Source organism: Sminthopsis crassicaudata, chromosome 3, assembly GCF_048593235.1.
Source record: "Sminthopsis crassicaudata isolate SCR6 chromosome 3, ASM4859323v1, whole genome shotgun sequence".
NCBI classification, from domain to species: domain Eukaryota; kingdom Metazoa; phylum Chordata; class Mammalia; order Dasyuromorphia; family Dasyuridae; genus Sminthopsis; species Sminthopsis crassicaudata.
Genome location: NC_133619.1, coordinates 473858934 through 473874821, shown reverse-complemented (window position 1 = coordinate 473874821; position 15888 = coordinate 473858934). Strand labels below are relative to the sequence as shown.

General features: G+C 35.5%; 1 protein-coding gene across 1 annotated transcript in view; it reads left to right on the top strand.

Moving 5' to 3' along the window:
* Positions 1–15888, top strand: part of FRY (FRY microtubule binding protein) — a 467849-nt gene that overhangs the window by 366441 nt on the left and 85520 nt on the right. The window contains 7 exon segments of the mRNA XM_074303532.1: positions 697–851; positions 6759–6858; positions 7409–7580; positions 7791–8047; positions 8691–8837; positions 10733–10901; positions 11533–11623. Coding sequence (XP_074159633.1) covers positions 697–851; positions 6759–6858; positions 7409–7580; positions 7791–8047; positions 8691–8837; positions 10733–10901; positions 11533–11623 — 1091 coding nt within the window.

Genomic DNA, 15888 nt, shown 5'->3' with positions numbered 1-15888 from the left:
TTTACAGACCCAAAAACCTAGATTGATAAAAGAGATTTAATATGGGGTTTGGAAGTAAAGTTTAAAGTGTTAAGTAAAGAGAAGAGGGCACCAGAACCAGTGTTCCAGTGGGCAGAAATTCCTTGATATGTCAGGTGTAAGGCTGCCATGTTTAGACCCTCTGCAAAGAGAGGGCTTCAGTCTGGCTCTTTTATAATAGGGGGCTTTGGCTACAAGCTAAAGGGGGCTTGTGAGTGGACTCCCAGCTTGGCTCCTGGCTGGGTTTCAGCCTGGGTTAGCATTTGAATTGAATTCTATGAGTTTCGAGACTGAGACATTCCTACCCAGATAACAAAGATGAAACTTTGTGCTTGGGGTGGGGTCCCCTCCCTGAGGCAGAGTCCAAGGAGGTTTTCTCCTTTAAGAATTTTTCAGAGTTTTGGGGTTCCTCTACATTATTAAAAAAAAAATTATACTCAACATGCAAAGATATGCAAATGAAAATTGAATTAGAAAACTTATGAGAACCTCTAAAGTTGCTCTATTGCTTCCTCCACTTTGCCTAGAACATTCCTTGCTTCTTCATAGACATGATGCATAAAATGGAATATTCTTTCTGTAAATAGGAATAATTAAATGAAACCAAATATTTATTAAGTACCTACACTGAGACTTAAGGGTAAACATGTCAATAAATGTTGTTTTGTTTACCTTCAGGTCCACCAGCTTGGCTGTGAAGTTGTTGTTTTGTTATTGGAACTAAATCCTGACCAAATAAATCTCTTCAACTGGGCCATTGACCGGTGCTACACAGGCTCCTATCAGCTTGCTTCTGGGTGTTTCAAAGCCATAGCAACCGTTTGTGGAAGCAGGTATGTAGATAACGACATATTGTTGTTGTTGGTAAGTTGTATTCTGTTGTGTCTTACTTTTTATGACCCTATTTGGGGTTTTCTTGACAGAGATACTAGAGTGGTGTGCTATTTACTTCTCTAGTTCATTTTACAGACAAGGTAAACACAATTAAGTTACTTGCCTAAAGTCACACAGCTAATAAGAGTTTGAGGCCAGATTTGAACTTAGGAAAATCAGTTTTCCTACCTCTAAACCTGTCACTGTGCACCTGGATGCCCATATATGATACAGACATAGGTATAGCTATAGATATAGATAAAGATGATATATGTTAATATTGATATAGGTGTAGGTATAAATGTAGGCATAGGTGATATAAGTAATATAGATAAAAGTATAAATGTAATGATATAAATATAGACCTAGATATAGATATAGGTATAGATGATATAGACATATATATTCATCACAGTGTAAGTGTAAGTACACTTCTCTAATGTAGTGGGATTAGGTCTGCTGTTGTTAATGATGCAATTATTATTATTATCTAAGCAAAGCAAAAATAATTAATGAGAATGCAAGATAACCCAGATATCTCAAAGGGTAAGAATCCAGAGCAAAAAAATCTGACATAATTATTTTCATTTTTCATTGAATAATACATTTTTATTTTTTTATTATAGCTTTTCATTTACAAGATATATGCATGGGTAATTTTTCAGCATTGACAATGGCAAAACCTTTTGTTCCAACTTTTCCCTCCTTCCCTCACCCCCTCCCCCAGATGGCAGGTTGACCAATATGTATTAAATATCTTAAAGTATAAGTTAAATACAATGTATGTATATTTGTCCATACAGTTGTTTTGCTGTACAAAAAGAATCGGACTTTGAAATAGTGTACAATTAGCCTGTGAAGGAAATAAAAAATGCAGGTGGACAAAATTAGAGGGATTGGGAATTCTATGTAGTGGTTCATAGTCATCTCCCAGAGTTCTTTCGCTGGGTGTGGCTGGTTCAGTTCATTACTGCTCTATTGGAACTGATTTGGTTCATCTCATTGTTGGAGAGGGCCACGTCCATCAGAATTGATCATCATACAGTATTGTTGTTGAAGTGTATAATGATCTCCTGGTCCTACTCATTTCACTCAGCATCAGTTCTTTTAAGTCTTTCCAGGCCTTTCTGAAATCATCCTTCTGGTCATTTCTTACAGAACAATAATATTCCATAATTGAATAATGCATTTTAAGCAGCATTACTGATTTATTGGACTGAGTCATTAAGAGCCTATCAGTCTTTAATTCTAACCAGGCTATAATATCATCAGCACTGCCCATTAATCCATTCAAAACTCCTGTGTCTTCATTTCAAAAGACAGGAGTAGGCTTTATGGCCCAAGGCAAAAAGGGGTATTGACTATAATATTCAGAAAAATTTTTAAATTACAGTTCAGTTAATTTCTAAGAAACCTTACAAGGATAAGATCTTGCAGTTAGAGAGAGTGGAGTTTTATACTTGTAAAACTGCTAGGATAGTCTTTGGAGAGTTGAATGTTGTTAAAGTCATTTTTATAAAGTATCTAATTCTAATAATATAGAAAAATTAAACCTAGAGTTATTATAAGAAACCAACTATGACATTTCATGTCAATAACAACAATATTGTATAATATATATTCAGTAGTAGGAATCTCGTGCTTTGATTTTTAAAAACTACTGATCATGGAACTTTCTATTAAGTTTTTTGTTCTCAGTAAAAACAACTGCAAAAGAACTTTTTTTTTTTAATAGCCCAGTTTTTTCTTTAAAATTGTGTTTCCTTTTGCTTAAGAAAATGTAAAAGCAAAAACATGATTAAGAAAAATTAATCATCATAAGAAGTTCACAAAAGATTTTGACAGTCTTCTTTGCCTGTGTTTTGCTTATCTTGCAACTCTTTGATAACCACATTTTTATGTCTCTGGATACATTAACACTTTTACCTGGGAACTGAAAAACTGGCTTGTCTTCTCTGACTTAATTCCCTTTTCTCTGACAAAAAAAAAAAAGTTGTTAATATTCATCCACTGTGAACTTAGTGTGAACTGTCCTAAGCACGTTTAATCCTTTAGCCAGACCCCATAAAATAACATATTGCATTCCTTTGAGAAGATCCAGGTATTTTTCTTGTAGGAATGCAAATAAAGGATACATGGTTTTAGCAGTATATGTTATAAGTTCAACAAAAATAACTCATCAGAAATCACAATCAGAGTTTAAAGTATTTGGGGGAGAGAGGGAGGGAAATTGGTGCTCTTGGCAATTTAGGTTTCTAATTTTTTTTAAAAAACTGTATTCAATCCGCATTTTTTACATTCAGTAAGCATTTACTAAGTACTTACTATATACCAGCTACTATGCTAAGAAAGGCAAAATATAGATCCTGCCCTTAATGAGTTCACAGGGAGACAGCATGCAAACAGCTCTGAACAAATAATATTTCTACATTGGAGATTTCAGTAGTAGGATTTTCTTTCTATTTTTTGTCTTAGCCTGCTTTATGACATCAGATAAGGAAAGATAATTAATGTTTTCTCTTTTTACATAGGAGATTTCCTGATTCCCTTTCCCCCAGCTGCCAGTATACTTCTCCCCCAAAATTTTACTTTGTATAGATACTCTCTTTTAAATGTTCTCTCCTTAATAGGAGGATAAGACTCTTGAGGGCAGGCATTGTTCGATTTTTGTCTTTGTACCCCCAGTGCCTAGCACAGTGCCTCGTATATGGTAGGTGCTTAATAAATGCTTATTGACTGATTAGTTGCTTTGTAATCATGCATGGTACCTTACCTAAACCATGGACTAAAAAAGCTTTTTAAGTATATTGAAACATCTTCATCTCCTTGTGGGAGAAAGAGGCCAAGGCTTGAGGTCCAACAGCCTGACTTTATGTCTCAGCTCTAATGCTTCCATCAGTGACATCTTGGGATAATTGGTTAATTGTCTTGAGCTTTAGTTCTCTCATCAGTAAGACAGAGATCATCATTTCCACCCTATCTCATAGCATTGTTGTGAGCATTCAGTGAGATAATATGACCCCAAATTTAGAGCAGGGAAAGAACTTGATACATAACATTATTCACAAATGTTGGAACTCTAAAGATTAAGTTATTAAAGAATTATTGATCCTTTGTAACTCCCTCTCCCAACTACTACCACCGTATAGGTGTTGCGTCCCCTTGAGGGGACAAAGATTACTTTACTGTTGTAATTATATCATAAGCACTTAATACAGAATTCAGTTCATAGTAAATATGCAATAAATGTTTTCTATTCAGTAAGCTAATATTGTAAAGCAATAAAGCCATGGTCTCATTTTCCACAATAATAAGTGTTCCTGAAAACTTAGGTAAAGACTAAAATATATTTTAAATACCAGAGAAACACTAAATCTGTTTGATAAAAAAAAAAAAAAAAAAGGAAACCACACCTGTAATCTTATTCCATTAGAGACCTCCATGTAGGTCTTCAACCTTATAGCCAGGTCTGAAGTTCTTAAATTTTTTGTGTCTCATGGAAATATTTGGCAAAAATTAGTCAAAATTAATGATTAATGATTATAGCCATTCCTAAATAGAATTTAATCATATTTAATTATTTGACATTGCTCTTAAGTTATAGTCTTTCATTTTAGACCTCTTCCCCTGAGAAAGAAAAGATTATTTCTCAGACCACTTTTGAAAAGTTTATTCATTACTTTTTATGGTTGTATGAATTAAAATGGGGCTGATACCTAGATAATTAATTGAGACAGTGGGCTTAAAATAAGTTTGTTAGAATCAGGCTTTATTTTGTGACTCTAGAGTTGAATTTCTATGGAAAATGCTATGTATGAACTATATACCTGCAGTCAAGACCACAAGGAGAGTTCTCTTAGCCTGGGAATGTTGAGAGAAGATTGAGTGCAAGTCTTTAAGAGGGAGTGCAATGGGTACAGTGAGTAGGGGTGAATGTAGTTTGGTAAGTTTTTTTTAAAAGCATGGAGAGACAAGATATTATTATAATTACATACATGTTAGCACAGTCTACTAATTGGAAGATTGAGTTTATAGAGGCATTATTTATATATACTGCCCCTTTATTCTTCAGTCTTTATTCATGTTTTCTAATCGAGATGAGGTATGTGATCAGTTAGTGATGGTAGCCTGTTATTTGAGGGGAGGAAGGATTTCTTCATTTTACAGAAACTAAGACATATTGAGATTCAGTGACTTTTATGGGGCTATCTAGAGACCTGAACAATGGTATCCATATTTCCTCTCAGTAGCTCACCAAAATGGACTCTTGTGACAGACAAACTTAAGGAAGGAAGTGGATAAGAGTCCCAAAGAATGGGTAGGCATGGATGAGCTGTGACCTGTATCATGGGACAGAACTTCCTGATTATGGAGACACAGGTTTTATTTGGCTATTGGGTTATTATTTTCTGGGGATGGGGATTTTTTTTTCCTCACTGCATTTGATACTTTGGTATCCATAGATTTTTCCATTAATCCTTCAACATATATAACTAAATATGTCTTTGTTTTATTTTTTAATTTATATTGGAGTTTTATAAGACTGGGGTCTTGATTTTTTAAGGGTTCTAGTAGTTTGGGTTTGAGGGTCATGCTGTAAAATTCCTTGCATGCTCTCTGTTTAAATATTGGCCCAACATCCTGTCAATCAGAAACTAGTATCCCTTTATCTCAAGGGAACAGTATCTTTACACCCTCTTCTACAGAACCCCTTTTTGTTCAAATATGCCCTTGTCCATGCTTCTTTGGTCCTTGGTCACTAAATGGCCCAAATACAGCATTGGGGCTGCTTTAGAACATAGTCACTACCTTATGTCCATTCATCTGTCAACATGAGTAAAATGGTATTTCAAAATCCCCCAATTTCAAAGAATTCCAAACTAGGTTAGCAGTAAAAGGCAATATATTTGGGCATCTCAAGAGATCCTCTAAAAAAATTATAAAAGTCCCTTAAATTTATTAAATGAAAAACTGCCTTTATAAAGACAACTTCATGCACTGATGATTTTTAAAGAAATGGTCCTACATAGCAATCATTTTTCATATCAGTGCTTTTCCAGCCCTCATTCTCATCTTTTCTTAAACTTTCTTTCTGATAGGAGTGTATTTATAGTGGGCTTGTACCTTTCAAAAAAATTCTTTTAAAAATGGAATTTCTTAGACATTATAATTACTACTGGAAGTTGGTTCTAAATGAAAAAGAAAATAACAGGAAAAAGAACAGGTATGGAATGTTTATACCCCTAGGCTAACCGCAGCACTCTGAGGTTAGACTTGAGGGGAATGTCAGTCATTCTACATTTATAAAGCTGCCATTCACTAGTTGGCCATCTTAATCCCGAGTGTGAGGAGTGACCCATTTTCCACTCTAGAAAACAGCAAATATTAGAAAATATACACATCAAATAGCAATCATCTTTAAACTAGTATTGCATAGCAAGAAATAATGCATTTAATAACTTTAAATTCTATGTTAGTATCCCTGTAACCGTCTTGTAATTAAGATATGCCCAAGTGCACTATGTATAATTTGTATCAAGCAGTGAACTGTCAAGAAACAACGTACTTTTGCTGTTTCATTTTTTTGGTTTTCCATGCAAATGTGTTTGTGGAAGAATTCAAGTATATTTACTTTGTACCAGTACCAGATTTGGAAACTGAAAGGGATGTTTTTATGTTCACATCTGGCAATATGAACAGTAGCAGAATGAGGCAGGGGTAGCTAAGATGATGGAAATGGTATTGGTAAATATGAATAAAATTAATATACTTTTAATGAACTACATAGAATTGTTGTGAAATTAATTAATGACTTTTTAAAGTTATCAGCTATACTGGTTTATAAAATTGGATTATTTATTTTTCAGGAACTATCCCTTCGACATAGTGACTTTATTAAACCTTGTCCTATTCAAGGCCTCTGATACTAACAGAGAGATTTATGAAATTTCCATGCAACTCATGCAGGCAAGTACTCTTTGGTTTCTTGAAATATTCTGCTTTTAAACACAGAACAGAGATACATCTAATTTAATTTCCCATAAAATATCCTTCCTTATTCCAAGTTGGCCCTCTATCTATTATACCACACTCTTGTCTGTTTGCCTGTTTCTGTCTTGCTTTGTCTGTCTCTTTCTTTCTGTACATATAAATAGTCTTATATTTACATCATTATATATCATATTTTTGAAACTAATAAATTAAAAATACACTTACAACAAGTTGAAAATATATATAGCTTTTACTATATACATCTGTATATATCCTTTATATATGGTACATGTACACACATTCAGCTCATTAGTTTCAAAAAAGTATCTGTGATTAAATTATACAGGAAATAATTCCTGTGTTTAATACTTGAAAATATTGGATTCCTTGTCTTTAAGTATTCACTTTAATATATTCATTAATTTTAATTTTTGTTAATATCATGTTAAAATATGCTAATCACTAGTGAGTGATGGGATAGTATTAATTTCTTGGTCTTATTTCTCACTTTTCTTCCACTTCATAGATTTTAGAAGCAAAACTTTTTGTATATTCGAAGAAGGTAGCTGAACAAAGACCTGGAACTATTCTCTATGGAACACATGGTCCATTACCACCTCTCTACAGTGTATCACTAGGCCTACTTTCATATGAACTGGCCAGGATGTATCCTGAGCTCACCCTTCCTCTTTTCTCAGGTATCTAAGGAATATTTGATAATGTTACATATAATTATAAAAGTCGCTTTCCTTCTTACTTCGTTTAGGAGCTATACTAATGAAAAACTTAGGTCATAATTGCTTGGCTTAGTTATGTCACAGTGCCTTGTATATAGTAGGCACTTAATAAATGCCTGGTATGATGATTTTGATGAAATTCATGTTTTCATTCCCTGTGCCTGTCTTTAGAAGTGAGCCAGAGATTCCCTACAACACACCCAAACGGGCGTCAGATTATGCTCACCTATCTGCTTCCCTGGCTTCACAACATTGAACTGGTGGACAGTCGGCTCCTCCTCCCAGGCTCGAGCCCCAGCACTCCAGAAGACGAAGTCAAGGACAGAGAAGGAGAAGTTACCAGTTCATTTGGCCTAAAAGGAAATGGGTGGGGTTCTCCAGAGGCTACCTCCCTGGTCCTTAATAATCTCATGTATATGACGGCCAAGGTAAAGCAAGATGGATATCAAGCTGTAGTGTGTGTGTGTGTGTGTGTGTAAATACTGCCTGCTATAGCCACCAAGGGAAAAAGAAAAGCTTCTCTAACATTCTCACTATTCACCATGAATGGCAGCCTTTTTAACTGCTAGGATCCTCTGACTGTGAACAGTCATCTTAAACTTTTATAGAAAGCTTAGGTAATGTGCCTCATGGCTGGTACTCTCAAAACAAGAGTTCTTCTAAATGATTATAAATGTGTATGTGTGTGACACATATATATATATATTTTTTTTTTTTAATTGAGTCTCCCTATTTTTCCTAGGTCAGAAGTACAGACTCATTCCTATTACTAATCAGAAACTTTAACCTCCATTTTTTTGACGTGAGTTAATTTCTCCCTCCTTAGTGAGCCTGGTGACCCTTTACTCCCAAAGTCTCCACATATCATTGCCACATTTAAGGTGGACACCGTATTAGCTTTAACTCCACTCTAACTCAGAACCTCCAAACTCAAGGGATTCCTCAGCCTCATAGCAAGGAATACAGGCTTGTGTGATGCTGGATTGAGTCTAATTTTTAGAAAAAAATTTTTTTATGTTAACTTTGCCCCTCCTTTCTCAAGTTCCTCTTTTTTATTTCTATATTTTGTAGTACGGAGATGAAGTTCCAGGACCAGAAATGGAAAATGCTTGGAATGCCCTCGCCAACAACGAGAAGTGGAGTAATAATCTGAGAATCACTCTGCAGTTTCTAATCAGTCTGTGTGGGGTCAGCAGTGACACTATCCTCTTGCCTTATGTGAGTATTTTTGAAGAAGTGAGTCCATTTGCAATGCACTGAATGATTTAATATTTATTATTGAAATGTGAGACTTGGCAGATCGCACTGATCTTCTAGGGATCTCACCTAAGATATTTGATACCAGTCCCCTTACTTCAGGCAGGAGACAAGCTCCCTGATTTTTTAAATATTAATGTTGATATGAAAACAGAGGTGTATGATTATAGGATATCTTAATACTAGGAAGAAATCATATAAATCTAGACCCATTCTCTTTACAGTGAATTTTCTAGCGGGGGGGGGGGGGGGGGGGCAGGAATAGTATATGTATGTGAATGAATTTCAGGTATTATAGCCACTTAAACTACCCTATGTGCTTCCTAAACTAGAGAGGCCTATAAATATTTGCCTTCTAAGCTATATAGTGCCAGGTTGAGAATTATGGGCAAATTAACTGCTAAGGGAGAGGCAGAAATACTGATAGCAGTTTGATGAGAAAATTTTCCCTTAAATTTCTCAAAGCTCCATTCCTTCCGGAATAGATCTCGGCAATACTCTGAGAGTATCTGCCAGTCAAATTGCTGCCCACAGGAATTCTAGTACCCTAAGCAGAAACACTAATAGTATCTTGTCATAAGTGGTCATTTATGTTCTCAATTTCTTCCAGTAGGCACTTCTGTATTGTCCACATCAGAAAGCTCAAGATCTTTTGAATATGGGGACTCTGATATCAGACCAGGTTGATAATAATAGGGATGATAATGATGATGATAATTATAACAACAATAATACTTAACATTTCATAATGTTTTAATATTTGTTAAGATCTTCATGGTTACTCATTTTATTCTTACAATCTTGGGAAGTAGGAGGATCAATATAAGGTGTTTCAAGTTGGGATTCTGCTGCTATTGATACAGTATCTATAAGGCCATTCTGATGACAGATAGAATGACATTATAAGTAGGTGGGTACGTAGGTAGGTAGGTAGATAAATAGATAGATAGGATATATTTTTATCTAAAATTATTTTATTCCCAAATTTAGCAGACAGAAAAACATATAACATAGTATTTCTTAGATCCCATGTGTCTATCTGGTATTTTTTGTTATTAGCTAAACTGGAATGTTAAAACACTTTTATGAAGATTGATGTTTTTGTGATTTTTAAAGACTGCTTTTTTTCTCCGGGAAGTTTGAACTTTCCTGATGTTATTGTGCTTTGGAAGCAGAGGTAAAAGCTTAATTTCAGACTGGATAGCTGAGTTGGCAAATTTGTCCACTAGTCCACAAAAGCTTTCATCTCACCTTATTTTTAAATGATAAAAATATAAAAAACATCCAAAATTCCCTGGTTTCTTAAGGAGGAGGGAATGGCAGAAGGTTCAATTTCTTTTTAAACAAAAATAACTAACATTTTTCCATGTTTCATATAAATAAAATTCTTTCCTAAAATATAATCATAAGTTTTCTGTATGGAGAAAATTTTTGTGCCTCAAAGGCAAAGCACATGAATTGCACCAACATTCATTCATTAGATATAACAAAATCTTTAGAGTATTCAACTTGGCCCTATTTTCAGGAAGACAGAAACAAAGGTAGGTAGGTAGGTAGGTAGGTAGGTAGGTAGGTAGGTAGGTAGGTAGGTAGGTAGATAGAGAGATAGTTAGACCTATCAGTTACATAGATGGAAATTCAAGTGTATAAGGCAGCATAATTGCAAAGACTGGCTAATTCAGGAGTAATCCTCAGAGTCAGAGAGTACTTTGTATTGATTTCAGCTCATTGGTAATTTCTTCCAAATCTGGCTAATGATGCCCTTCAGATGAGTTTATAGATCACCATCTATGCCATTCTCAATCTAGACTTCTTACATCTTGCAATCTGAAAATTATCCTTTCCTTCTCACTTAGATTAAGAAGGTAGCAATATACCTGTGTCGCAATAACACCATTCAAACCATGGAGGAGCTCTTGTTTGAGCTGCAGCAGACAGAGCCAGTGAATCCCATTGTCCAGCATTGTGATAATCCACCCTTCTACAGGTTCACTGCCAGCAGCAAGCCCTCAGCCGCTGCTTCGGGTAAGAGTTTAAACTTTTTTTTTTCTTCGTGTAGAATTTAGTATTCATTTACTGCTATTCAGGGAGCAAAGGCAGCTAGATAGAAAATGGCATCATGTCCAGAAGTGTGCCGGAGCCCGCTTGTACTGGCTATTGAGAACTGATAGTTAAATTTTCTGTCAGCATTTCTATACTCTAGAAATTGGCAAATGCTACACATCAAGACCAAATTTCTTGTTTTGTTGATTGTCTAAGCTTAAGAAAATAATGGGGAAAAGACATTAATAATGCAGATTACATTTTAAAGCATACTATATAGCATGTCAGCAGCAGGCTGGGCCATGATAAACAACTTCATCATCTGGATGGCCAGGAAGCTAGAGGAATGTGGTAGCCTTCGTTTATAAGAAGGCTAAGGAAGTTTGATTTTGACCATAACAGATGTCTGAACCATCTCCATTTTGGTGTTATGATCTTTAGGGTCGCTTGCAGTCTCTGAGATTTTGCCCAAGAACATTAGAAATCTTCGAAAAGCCTAGACAGAGAATGCTGTCCTCAGATGACGTGGGATCTGAGCCAAAGTCCTTAGGCTGCATCCTTGTTTTTATTTGTTCATTTATTCTGAGTATCTTTCTTTCAACCTTATGCACAGGAACCACTTCCAGCAGCAACACTGTAGTAGCTGGCCAGGACAGTTTCCCAGATGTGGAGGAAGGCAGGACAGTGAAAGAAAACGATGAGAGGTTGGTGCACCTTTGATTAAATCTTCAGCATGCAATATTCTTATTTGTTTGTTATCTGGGATTTTTTTTTCTCTTAAAATTGACTTGCTTCCATTTCCTTTCCCAATCCATTTCTTCCTGTGCTAAATGGCCTTCTCATCATTTCAAGGATAGGAGCTTATTGCTAGTTTAGTTTTTCATTTAACATATTATTTAACATTTATTACCCAAAGACTTTTAGCCCTTCTCAGAAGATCCCAATGGTGTCAGCTAAATGTACTCCTGATCCTGCTGACTTCAGGGCTGGTGCTCTCTCCACTGTGCCACCTAGCTGCCCCGAGAATGTTCGCCTTTGAAGGGGAATGAGCTTAGGGGCAGCTAGATGGTGCAGTGGATAGAGCACCAGCCTTGAATTCAGGAGGACCCGAGTTCAAATCTGATCTCAGACACTTAACACTTCCTAGCTGTATGACCCTGGGCAAGTCACTTAACCCCAGCCTCAGAAAAAAAAATTGTAAGAAAGGGAATGAGCTTGTGTGAAGTATTCATCATTCCTTATTTGAGATCTGGTTTTTCTATCATGATGCAGTCAGAAATAGGAAGAGTTTGAAATAGTTTTGAAAATACCAATATACCATCGCTAAGGAGGTCTCTTTAGAACTAGAGTTTCTAAACACTCATGCTCATTGAATAATGATGATAATAATATCTAATATTCATGTAGTGCTTTAAGGGACAAGTCCCTTTACAGGGAGCCTTTTTTAAGTTAGCTACCATTTTTCCCATTAGAAAAAAAAAAAAAGATGCATTAATTCATCTATGTAGACATATACATACAAAAGTATTTATGTCTATGCACATATTGTTTATATGTATGTATGTCTGTATACATAGTTCAAGGATTCATGATCTCATTAGTGTGAGTACAGTTTACTAGATGGACTTTGAGAGTTGCTATGATTGAAAATTTTATCACCCTGCAGCCAACCCAAAGTTAAACTTTTCTAAACATAAATACATTGATCCTAATATGAAAGGTATGCTGACCAGTCATCAGTGCCATGCATCTAATTTGGTAGGACCCACCAAAACTTGTGGTCCATTGGTATAACTTTCCAGAACCCAAAACTGCCTCAAATTCACCAAGGCAACAGAGGAGGACATTGTAGAAATGTACTTGTGTGCCATTAAATTCCTTTATTGTGGTAATAAAACATGGAATAGGGCATTGTCTAAAAAGACTATTCCATCCAGCCTGTGAGAAGAGTTGGTGCACTTTGCATCATTACCTGTTTCTTGTTCTTGAGTCCTGAACTTTTAAATTATTACTTAAATGAGTTCTGTTGCTGAGTTACATGCCCTGGGCAGCCTTCTTACCCACTCTTTCTGCTGTTGACCTTTCTTTACTTTCATCTGTACTATTTGCGCCTGGGAAATTTCCATGTGCATGCCTCCCAGATACCAGAGTCATCTTTTTCCATTAGAGGGAATGGAACTTGTGGAGAGGTCAAATGATGTTTTTCAGGATTACTTAGGGACAGAATTCTGAATCAGTCCCAGGAATCCTTTATTTGTGGACCTGGCTCATTAATGTTCATTTTGATAGGATCAATGAAATCAATAGAACAATTTTGTCTAGTGTGAAGTGGTCCCTTTGAAGTAATCATCTTGGGTTGCTCTTTTTTTCACTCTTAGATTTCTTTATCTTCTACTCCTCAGATACTTAGAAGAATCTTAATGGAAAATGAATAGCTATAATTGTGATTCAAGTGTGTTTTTTTTAATCCACCAGAAATTTGTTCTCTTGTAATAAACAAAAAAAAAAAAGATTTTCTGCAAGAATTCTGCTTTTTAAACAAATTTTAGGCATGGAATTAGAACAATAATCAGAATAATCACTATAGGTATAGGCCTACTGGTTGTTTGGTTTTTTTAGTCAGTCAATTAATGAACATTTATTAAGTATATGCTATATGCTAGGCACTATGCTAAAGACTTGGGAATATAAAAAGAGGCAAAAAATAGAACCTGCCCTTAAAGAGTTTATAGTCTTATATAATTTTTCAAAGACTTTCAGAAGTTCCAAGAGTTTAATAGTTGGCAATGCCTTGTAAGAAGTCTCTTGTCTGAATCCCAAAGTTCTACATTATCTGCAGAAAATCTGAAAATATTCTGGGGCCTTATGTCTAGCTGGAACCTGCAGTTATTGTTGGAATTCTCCTTCTGATTTGATTTAGTTCTTGAGTCTGGAGTGCCCCTAGGATAACAAAAAGTGCCCCATAGTTCCAAATATGGATGAAATCTAAAGGCCACTAAAATATCTTGTGGGAATAGTTACCTTGCTAGTGGTTAAAAACCTCCAAAAGAAATTCCACAGCCTCCCTAACAATGTGTTTCACTTAGTCAACAAACATTCATTAAGTACCTGCTATGTGCCAAACACTGTACTGATGTCTAGGGAAACAAAGCAAGACCCAAAAAATGTCCCTCTTCTTAAGGAGTTCGTACTTTAATGGATCTCATAGACTCAGTTTGACCTAAATCCTTTCTACTTTGTGTGTAAAAATATAAAACTGGCATTTGTTTACTTCTTTCTTAAAATTCCTCCTCAATCCAGACTCAAACTGATTTCTTCAGCTAGGAAAAGAATAAAAATAGTGACCACTTAGAATCCTTATTTCTGTTTTCCTTTACTAATTGGATCTTTACTGAGACACACAAAATCAAACCTTCCCAATTCCTCTATAAGAATTCTGAATCATTTAATTCAATTAAATTCAGTTAGCATTTATTAAGCACCTAATATATTCCATATACTATTCATTAGACTCCACTTTTCCTTCTTTAGACTAGACTATCACCAAGGTAGAATTCATTTTATTAGATAAACAAAAACTGACACTAGCTCCAGCCTGCTGCTGAGTCTCTAAAAAGGGAAAAGGAGATTGTCATTTATTCTACAGCCCATCTCTTCTCCAGCTCTCCAAATAGGATTTGATGGAGTTATGGGGGGAAAGCAGCTTATGTCACAGTTTCTTCCTGATATTTCCAAAGTCAGCAGAATCTGTGAGCCCATGGAAATCACCAGATGTGGAGCTCTTTCATGAAACTGTTTTTGTCGTTTACCAAATGATGTCTGGGCTCAGCACATGTTGTTTACAGTTTTGATATTTGTCAGCATAAATATAATTAAAGAATTTCTTCACAAGGTAATAGAAAGTTTGCCACTGTTCTAATTTCATAAGTAATGGTCTCATTTGAAGTATTGCATGGCCTGATTTGGAATACAACATTATGAAACTAAGCAGATGTCCCAGATGTTTTGTTTTCCAGGTTCAGAAAGTAGCAATTCAAATAAACAAAACAAATCAAAAAGATAATGGGAAAGAATGTATAAAATACTAAGTTAATGGAAAAATGCTGGTTGATGTAAGAAAAGAAGCTGCTACTTACATCTAAAAAAAAAGATGAATAAAACCCAAAGTCACTGTAGTCGTTTCTGGAGTTTAGTTGACATAGATCATATTAGTTTGACATTATTACCTAATGTCAGGTCTCTCAAAGATGTCTTAGATGTAAGAAAGGGAAAAGAAAATTGCTCTTTCTCCACGCCAATGGAGGAGCCAAATTGAACGATAGCTCCATTCCAGTGTTCTCCACCCCCTTAAAGGGAGGGAAACGGAAAGTTGGGCATTATATGGGGGGAAGAGGGGAACCAGCACTGCATAGAAAAATTATAGTAAAGCAAGGTTTAAAAAAAAAACCTCACCTGTTGATTGAATTGTTCTATGGATAGTCCCAGATTTACCAGATAATTGTTCTGGTTGAATACAGACACAGAAAACAAAGCTTCCCTGTGTCTGTTCCCCATTGCATAAGATAGAAACCAAAATGCCCATCCCTCTCCTCTACTTTATAGGCTTATTGTAATAGTAAAGCTAATATTAGCTATGAAATCCCTTGGAGCTCTGAAGAGAAAAGGTACTTTATGAATCCAGTGTTATTATTATTTGTTAACCCCAGGAAAGAAACTATGGAGGAAAGCTTCTCTGTGTAATTAGACCTTCATTCTGCAGCTATTTCCTAAAAAGCCTCAGGCCAAGTGAAGCAAGTCAAGAGGATATAGTCCAAAATTTGATATACCATGACTTATTTCTGATTCTCTTACATGTATACTGTAGCTTTCTATATGGCCTTTGTACATTTGCCAAGGTCCCCTAGAAAACTAGAAAGACTGTGATCATTCAGAAACAAGCAAACAGAAAATCCCCACTGCTATGAGCATG